The sequence below is a fragment of the Penaeus chinensis genome, chromosome 22 (assembly GCF_019202785.1).
Source record: "Penaeus chinensis breed Huanghai No. 1 chromosome 22, ASM1920278v2, whole genome shotgun sequence".
NCBI lineage: Eukaryota > Metazoa > Arthropoda > Malacostraca > Decapoda > Penaeidae > Penaeus > Penaeus chinensis.
In genome coordinates, this window is record NC_061840.1 from 7437181 (window position 1) to 7448102 (window position 10922).

The following is a 10922-nucleotide window of genomic DNA, read 5'->3' on the forward strand; positions in this document are numbered from 1 at the left end:
ATGTAAATTTAATAAGATTCTCTGTGGAGAAAGTTTTTTTTTTTTTTTTTTTTTTTTTTTGTCTGATTTATAAGCCATTAAATCAAGAGATCTGCAATGGCATGTTAATTGAGGCACTTGATTTTTAATTATTATTTTAAGAAAATTTCTAGACAAACACTGGTCATTGGGACAAATGTAGAAAAGTAACACTATGGTGTAATTTCGATATATAACTCTCAACAAAATATTTCAGCTACATCTCTTGCTTTGTGAAGTTCTATATTCTCATACCTTTTCCCCTGTCTCTCGATATATATATATATATATATATATATATATATATATATATTATACAGGAAGAATGCTAGATAGATATCTTCATATTACACATGATTCATGCAATTAATGTACTTGATATATCTAGTCATGCAAATGCTATACATTGTAAGCTTCTAGTTTATATACATCGAGATTTTGTAATTTAGCATATTCCTATCCTGGTCCTTAGATCTCTAGCCTTAATAAATTTATGTAAGAACATTACAAGAGTGAAAACCTTTCAGTCCGATTAAAGATTATTGTACCAAAAAAAAGAAAAAAAAGGGCTTGATGCATTGAAGTGATATGGACTAATTTTACTGTGTATAATATATTCAGTACACACAACACACATGATACAGACAGACAGACAGACACAGATAGAAAGATATGTAGATTGGTAGATGTTGACATCCCTGTGTACAACAGAGAGTGAGGCAAATGGGTTTGCAACAACCTATTTTGTTCAAAAAGATAGGGATACAGGTATGCTAAACGGATGCAGGATATGCTTTGTTTGTCATATTTGGCTATATTGTAAATTTGAGAAGTCCTCTGTATTCATTACAATATTTTCAGGAGACTATTCTGAGTTAAATGAGTTAATCTTTGTGGCCGTAGATTTATGATTGATAATTAATGAAACTCTGTACATTAAAATATGCGATGTATTATGATTTTTTAAATCAAAATATATAAACACATGTATAGGCATAAGTGTGTATATACAAATACATCATTATATATGTGAATATATATATATATACATACATATATATTTGTATATAGATAAATATATATGTATGCATATATATATATACATGTAAATATGTTTATATATATATATATATATATATATATATATATATATATATATATATATGTATATATACATAGATATTCTGTGTGCATGTAAATATATATATATATATATATATATATATATATATATATATATATATATATATATATGTATATATATATATATATATATTTATATATATGCATACGCACACATACACACACACATACATATATATATATATATATATATATATATACAAATTTATATATGTGTGTGTGTACTTATATAAACATTTATGTATATACATATTTATATACATATGTATATATACATATATACATATACAGTGTATAAATAAATTAATGAAGAAATACACATATATGTATACACGATATACATACACATATTTACATACATACACAGACACACACACACACACACATATATATATATATATATATATATTTATATATATATGTATATGTATCAGTGTATGTATATATAAGTATATATATACATACTGATACATAAACAGCATATAAATAGATGAATATATATATATATGTAAACAGAGAGAAATAGATGAATATATATATATATATATATATAAATCAGTGTATATGTATACATATATATTAGCACACACACACACACACACACATATATATATATATATATATATATATATGTATATATATGTGTGTGTGTGTGTAAATATGTGTACGTATATGTATATATATATATATATATATATATATATATATCGTTATATATACATTATAATTAATTTATTCATACACTGTTTATGTATCAGTATATATGTACATATGTATATATATATATATATATATATATATATATATGTTGATTTCCATACATATATATATATATATATATATATATATATGCATATATGCATATATATATGTGTATATATATTATATATTTGTAAATAATTATATATATGTATATACATATATATGTATGTACCTGTGTATGTATGTACGTAAATATGTGTATGTATGTTATAAGTATATATATATTCTTATTTATTCATTAATTACTCACTATATATGTATGTAACATTGTGTATATATACATATATATGCATACAAACATACATATATGTATATACAAGTATATATAAATACATATACGTATATATATGTGTATATATATGCATATATGTGTGTAAATAAGTGTATGTATATTATATATATTTTTTTTTCATTGAAAGATCTATGTCAGTATATATACATATATATATATACATATATATATATATATATATATATATATATATATATATATATATATCAGTATATATGTGTGTGTGCGTGTGTGTGCATATATATGTGAATGTGTGTGTGCGCGTGTGTGTGTACTGATTCAAATATATATATATATGTGTGTGTGTTTGTGTGTGTGTGTATACATATATATGTATATGAGTGTGTGTGTGTGTATATATATAAATATATATATACATATACATACATACATATATGTATGTGTGTGTGTGTGTGCATGAGTGTGTGTGTGTGCATGAATAAATATTAATATTATATATATACATATAAACTGTTATATATATATGTATATATGTATATACATATATCACACACACACACATATGTGCATATAGAGAGAGAGAACACACACACAAATATGTCTATATATATGTATATATATGTGCGCGCGCGTGTGTGTGTATGTAAATATGTGTATGTATATGTATATAAATATCGATATATATACAGGATGTATGTAAATATGTGTATGTATATTACATATATATATACATATTTATGTGTTTATTCATTAATTTATTCATATACTGTATATGTATCAATATATACATATACACATATGTATATATATGTTTATTTATACATAAATATATGCATGTATGCATGTAAATATGTGTATATATGTTATATATTTGTACATAAATAAACATATACATATACATATATGTGCATGTACCTGTATATGTATGTACGCAAATGTGTATGTATATTATTTGTATATATGTATATTTTTATGTATTCATTTATTTTTTCACTGTATATGTATGTAACATTGTGTGTATATACACATATATGTATACAAATATACATATGTACATATACACACACATATATATATATATATATATATATGATTATATATATGTACATATATATATATATATATATATATATCAGTATGTACATATGTGTGTGTGTGTGTGTGTGTGTGATTCAAATATATATATATATATATATGTATATTTATTCATATATATGTATATGTATGTATACACACTTATGTGTCTGTGTGAATAAATATAAACATCATATATTTACATATAAACTATTGTGTGTGTGTATATATATATATATATATATATATATATATATATATATATATATATGTATGTATATATATATCACACACGCACACACAGACGCACACACACATATTTATAGAGAGAGAAAAAGAAAATACACACACAAACTCACACATATCTCTATATGTATGCATATATGTGTATATATATGTATGTATATATATATATATATATATATATATATATATATATATGCGCGGGTGCGCGCGTGTGTGTGTGTGTATATATTTATATGTTTATATGTACGTGTGCAGACGACGTTTGGCAACTCTCTCGGGTTGGAACTTGTTGTGCTACGTCAATATGACGTCACGGAAGGAGATGGTATGTGATGATATTTATGTATAATCGTGCATATCTTTATATTTAAAAAAAGTGGTAATCAATATAATTGCTGATTATCTACCTGTGCTTGTTTGCTATTTCGTTCCTTGCTTGTACACAAGCAGTAGGTAATGATTAGCTAATCTGTTGAACACTGCTATCATTGTGATAACATTCTACTAGTGTATATTGCCCCAAGTGTTATGGCCTGTGAGGTTGCCTTTCATTGCAGTAGGCAGTGTGTTTGTACGTTTGTCTACTTGTTTTCCTTTATCATTATTATTATAATCATCATTAGTATCATTATCATTATTGTTATTATTATTACTAGTATTAGTATTAGTATTTTTTTTTTAATAATTGGAAATTATTATCTATATCTCATTATTATTATCATTATCATTATTGTTATTATTATTATTATTATTTTCACCATTATTATTATTGTTGTTGTTATTATTATCATTACTATTATTATAACAACAATTATTATTATTACTATTATTATTACTATTAATATAATTACTATTATTATTATTATCATTACCAATGATAATATTAAAGTTATTATGGTTATTTTTATCATTATTGTTATTATCATTATCATTATTGTTAATATTGCTATCATTATTACAGTTATCATTTCTGTCCCTATTATCAACATTATCCATATAATGAATTATTATAATCATCCTTCTTACTATTATTATCATGATTCTTATCATTTTCCTTTTATTATTGTTATCATCATTACTATTTTTTTATAATAATTATTAATATCATATTTTTTATTACTATTATTATTATCATCATTATTATGAGTAGTAGTAGCATTGCTACTATTACTACTATTATTGTTAGCATCATCATTATAAAAAAATAATGACAATAATAGTAATAATAAGGATAATAATAATAATAATAATGATGATACCAATGATCATAATAAATGTAATAATAACACCTGAATATCACTTTAGATATACATACATCAGAATGATAAACATAATACATGATATACTTAATATACGTCCATATGCATATAAATAGATATATGTTTACATACAATTATATATGTATATATACATACACATTCATCTATACATATGTATGCGTATACATATATACATACACAGATATATGAAATCTTACATATATATATATATATATATATATATATATGTGTATGTGTGTGTGTGTGTGTGTGTACACACACACACACACATATATATATACAGTACATACATTCTTACTTACAAATCTATATTTGTATATATATGTATATCTATATATTCATATATATACATATGTATGTAAATATGTTTACGTACATAGATGTATCTGTGTGTATATATATATATATATATATATATATATATATATATATATATAAATATATGTGCGTGTACAGTACACACAACAACACAGACGCACACACACATAAATATATACATATAAATATATATACATAAATGCATATATACAGTATGTGTATATACACACACACATATCTACATATACACACATATGCACACATACACACATATATATGTATATATACATATATATATATTATACATATACACACGCATATATAAAAACATATATTTACATATATATACCTAAATCAGTATATATCTATATATATATATTGTATCTATATGTGTATATATTTATGTATATTCACATATACATCATATACTTATATGCGCGCACATATATAAGCCTGTATATACATGTTTATATACGTATGTTTACATATATGTGTCGTCAGAAAGACAATATAAATATATATACATATATGCATATATACAGTTTGTGTATACACACACACACACATATCTACATATACACACATATGCACACACACACACACATATATATGTATATACATATATATATATTATACATATACACACGCATATAAAAACATATATTTACATATATATACCTAAATAAGTATATATTTACATATATATGGTATATATATGTGTACATATTTATATATACACATATATATCATAGGTGTATATATACACCTGTACATACATGTATATATACGTATATTTACATATATGTGTCCACAGAAAGACAACAAAGAAAGAAAGATAGGCATCTGAAGATGCGAAATGGGGTAGAGAGAGCAGTGAAGAAACATGATAAGACAAAAGGGAGAATAAGAGAGACAAAGAGAAACAAGAAATATACAAAAATGGATTTCCATATCATAACCTCCTCAGTGACGTCATCGTGACGTAGCATTACAAGTTTCAACCCGCGAGTGTTGCCAAGTGTCGCTGGCACATCGAGAAGTAGTGTGAGAAACTGTATTGAAATATATAAACAATTATATATACACACAAAAGTGTATATATACACATTAACCTATACACATGTATGCATCTAAAACCGTAGAAAGTCACAAACGTATCAATATAACAGACATATGAATATATATATATATATATATATATATATATATATATATATATATATATATATGCATACTCAGTTGCATGTAAGTTATCTGTTTTCTAAATTTCTGCCTTTTTTCCTATCTACATACTATAAATAAAAGTCTTTGGGTATATATATGTGTGTGTGTGTGTATGTATATATATACAGATCAAATGTATTGCCGATAGGTCTAGTTGACTGATTATTGTCTTTACTTATTATCTTGAAATATTAAATCAAATAACGTAATCGTAATGATTATTATGCATTTACATCTGTTCGTACGTCGTTATTTATCTCTCTATCTATGCAGCACCCGTATCTATTTATCTATTTACATATATGTGTGTGCGTATACATGTATAGTGTATGTATGCTATATCTCATATTAGGGTAAAGTTGGAATCCGTAAACGAAAACAAAATATCGGCACAAGTTTTGCGCGCGCAGCCTGGATATCGCGTTCCAACTTGTCTGGCGTCGGAGCCCTATAAATAGCGGACACACCAACCTTGCAGTCAGTGCTCGCTCGCTGAGCATTGATAGTGTGTGCAACACTTCAAAGCATTCAGATAATATCTTAAGGCTTACTTGTGCCGTTTATTGCGCAAAATCAATGGTGTTTGTGTTTAGTTAACAATTACTGGATTAATATTAAGGTAAGGAAAAATGTTATAGAGACATTAAGAGCCACATTGTGTAACGAAATTGCATGATATACTGCAGATTACATAGCTCGTGGAATTCACGTTTCCGAATCTTTCGGATATCTCCATTAATGACTATAAAACATTATTGAAAATAAATCTCACAATTAGTAACAACATACACTTGAAAGTAGTTCAGTTGCTCCCAATCTTTTATACCGTAACCGGTTTTTAGTAATTAGTAAATAGGTGTTGATAAAAGTAACATTAGTTTTGGGCTTGCAGAATACACGGCGAAAAATAATAAAAACTATCAGGAGAAACTTGAAGGCCTCCCAAGCACGGTGACCGTCGCCCTCATAGCCAGTCCTTCTCAACGAACTTATCCTCGGGAACATGGCTGATAAAACACCACCTTACATTCCGGAAGATTGCCTTCCCGTGGAGGAAGTGACTGGTCTTCGATCAGAAGTTGTGCGAACCAACTCATTCTTCTGCCAGTCTCTGCTGCGGGAAATGTCAGAAAATTCATTGATTTTGCTTCCCAGCGCAAAGATCTCGAATGAAGATTCAGCCAACTGTAACAGTTACTCTTCCGAATCGAAAGAAAATTCGAGCGTGACGCCGGATTCGCTATTCAAGCTAATAAGGCGATGCAGTGGCATGGAGAAGACTTCAGTATGTGGAAATATGTTTAATGACCAACTAATCAAAATGCCTAGCAACCTGTCTACAGATATTTCATCGGAGAAAAAGTCAAAGGAGACGGCGCCTGAACTGCCCACGAAAAGTTTCTGCAGTGCAAATACAGACACTTCCGCCAAGGAAGTGGAGAGTCTAACAAGTCAAGTCCCCTCTAAAGAATTCTCTCTGAAGAGGTCCAGGAACCTGTCAACTGAAGAAGAATCTGAAGCTTCATTAGAAAAGAGAGCTAGGGTTTCAACAGAGGAAGTTGGTACAGCAGAACTGGGAAAGGAAAACTGCGTTATTTCACCGCCTATGTCACCAATATCACAAGACATGCCATTTGAGGCTCCATCAGAAGGAACTATGACAGAAACACAAGTAAAACCCGGGGTCTCACCTAATGAAGATAAGTCAGAAGATCAAGCAGCAGAGAAAGTAGTGATATCTGAGGCCATAATGACCAGTGAGAACTCCACGGATGTTCCAACTGCAGGATCTGAGAAAATGTCTCAGAGTTCATCATCTGTGCCAAGTCAACTGCAGAATATATCCTCTATAACTTTTGATAAAAAAAAAACTTCAGAAGATAAATATTCTGAAGGTGACAGATGTTCAATTTGTGGAAATCCAAATTGTCCATTAGATCCTAATCGGGCATCGAAAATAAACCCTATTTCCATGCCCCAGAAGTCATTTATTGGGAAATTAAAGTCAAAGTCAAAGCAAACCAAAACTAATGTTATGATGGCGAAGAGGACGAAGACTCCAGCGAAACGTTACATTAATACCCGAAGTTCAACAAACAGATTGGCTAAACGCATCGCTAACCACACACCACTTCATGTCCTCAAGTTAAAGGTAATTTAAACTTTTAGTAGACATACCTAATTGTTTCTTTATCAAATATTTAATAATTTGCCTTACAATTTGCTTTAGTAGTTTTCAAAATGTATCTAAGAGTTCAACAAGTTGTTATTGCTCAATAGGGTCAGCTCTTCAAAGCAGTGGAAAGTGGAGATATGGCTAGAGTGCAGGAACTCTTACAAGATACGGGATCAGCTGTGAGGAAAAGCAAGACCAGATGCACACTCCTTCATGCTGCAGCGTCTCACAACCAACCAGATGTGGTGATGTTTCTGCTGAAATTTATCAGTCCCAATGTTACTAACAAGGAGGGACAGACTCCAGCTCATGTGGCCGCAGAAAAGGGTCACACACAAGTGCTGAAACTTTTAGTGCGTGACTCTGACTTTGAAGCCGACAAACGGGATAATCGTCATAACACAGTAAAAACCCTAGTAAGTATTTATGATGGAATATCAGATACCACAGCAGCATTAAAATCAGACAAGTTTAAATCCGACACTCCAATTATAACAAATTGTAGAGTACTAGAATGTAACTAATTGTGCAAAAAGCGTTAACAGTTTGAGTATTTACTTTTTTAAATCAATTTCCTTTTTGTTTTAAGCTTGGTGGCCATCTGTTCAATGCCATATTAGAAGGAAACCAGAAAGAAACAGAAAAACTTGTGGAACTTGGTGCAGACCCAGACAGTCATGGTGGAAAGCTGGTGAACGGACTGTTGGCACGAGAGCTTGGAGTCACTACATCTCGCCTCCTGGCCAGTGCGTTGAATATGGAATGGGCTGTTACCATGTTTGCCAAGGTAATCATCCTATATCACATATTTCCTCAAACTGCCAACAGTGTCTTGAAAATAAAATAATTATGTTACATAATGTAAGCTTTGGAAAACTGACATTGACTCCAAATGTTTCAGAAAGCAAGAAATGATAAGAAACCCGATGGAATTGGCCTTCTAACACCAGCCGCCTCAAACTCGGTACAACTTAAAGTAAAGTTTTTTTTTTTTTTTTTTTTTTTATTATTGACATTAAATGTATCATTTTTTTTTTTTCTGCTTAAGATTCTATAACTATTTTGATTTTGAAGAAAATTCCTCCATTACTTTCCATTCCACTAAGGACAGATAATATTTCATTTCAGGTGCCCACACGACAGTTTCACGTGAGACATGCAAAGGCAATTCAAGGAGGTGCTGATGTGTACAAGATGGACAAAGAAGCACGAGGCTTTGTTCGCATCTTCAACTTCAGTGCTTTTGAGGACAGATCCGACCTGAACCTTCAGCAACTCGACTACGATGCTCGCATTATGTCAGATGTATTTGATAACATGGGATACATGTGTAAAATACACTCGTCACTCACGGCTCAGCAAACTAAGGAAGTCCTGAAAAATATTCGTGATGCTGATGAGCTGACAGACGTCGGATGTGCTATATTTGTCATTTCTGGTTATAGTGTAAATGACAGGAAGTTTCTTACGTCTGACATGAAATCTGTAGATATCGACTATATCTTAAATCTCTTCAAAGATTCCGAGTGCCCTCAGCTCAAAAACAAGCCCAAACTTTTCATCTTTAACTTGTACAACCTAAGTGAAGTTAACACGACTTCAAGCAGTGAACCTCTAAAAATGGTGAGGTTGACAGACCCCCTCAACGACATGGCTTGTATCTATTCCAACAGCATTGGTCTCACCTGCATCCCGAATGGGAAAGCAACAGCCTTCAACTGGTATTTGTGTCGCACTTTGGCAGAGCATGCAGCTGACCAGGAACTCTGTGATTTTTACAGAGAATTCCTGAAAGATTATAACGAGAGCTCTCCTACTTTCTCACCCGAATTGAGGTACTTTGGCTTCACCAAGAAATTCTTCTTTAATCCTATGTAAATTTAATGAGATCCTCTGGGAAGCAATTTTTTTTTTTTTATCTGATTTATACACCATTAATTGAAGAGATCTGCAATGGTATCTTAAGGTACTCGATATTTCTTATTTAAAGAATATTTATAGACAAACATTGGCCATCAGGATAAATGTAGAGAAGTAAAACTATGGTGTAATTTCAATATATAACTATCAACAAAATATTTCATCTACCTTTCTTGGTTTGTAAATTTCTATATTCTCATACCTTTTCTACCAATTATCGATATATATATATATATTGAATGATTATGTATATATATTATACATGAAGACAACTAGATAGTTTTCTTCATATAACACATGATTTATTTATTATATCTAACCAAATATTGTACTTGATATATCTAGCCATGCAAATGCTATTTATTGTAAACTTCTAGTATAAATACATCTAGCTTTTGTATTTAGCATTTTCATATCCTGGTCTTTGGATCTCTAGCTTACTATTTTTCTGTAAGAAAATTACAAGAGAGAAAAATTTTCAATCCGATTAAAGATTACTGAAAAAAAA

The 10922-nt window shown here is 29.1% G+C and overlaps 1 protein-coding gene across 1 annotated transcript; it reads left to right on the forward strand.

The window, feature by feature from the left end:
* Positions 1 to 6804: 6804 nt before the first annotated feature.
* On the forward strand, positions 6805 to 10654 carry LOC125037021. The gene is made up of 6 exons (XM_047629982.1): positions 6805 to 6937; positions 7211 to 8470; positions 8599 to 8910; positions 9084 to 9281; positions 9396 to 9470; positions 9623 to 10654. The coding sequence occupies exons 2-6, from the start codon at positions 7322 to 7324 to the stop codon at positions 10370 to 10372; spliced, it is 2484 nt and encodes an 827-aa protein (XP_047485938.1). The 5' UTR covers positions 6805 to 6937; positions 7211 to 7321; the 3' UTR covers positions 10373 to 10654.
* The last annotated feature ends 268 nt before the right edge of the window (positions 10655 to 10922 follow it).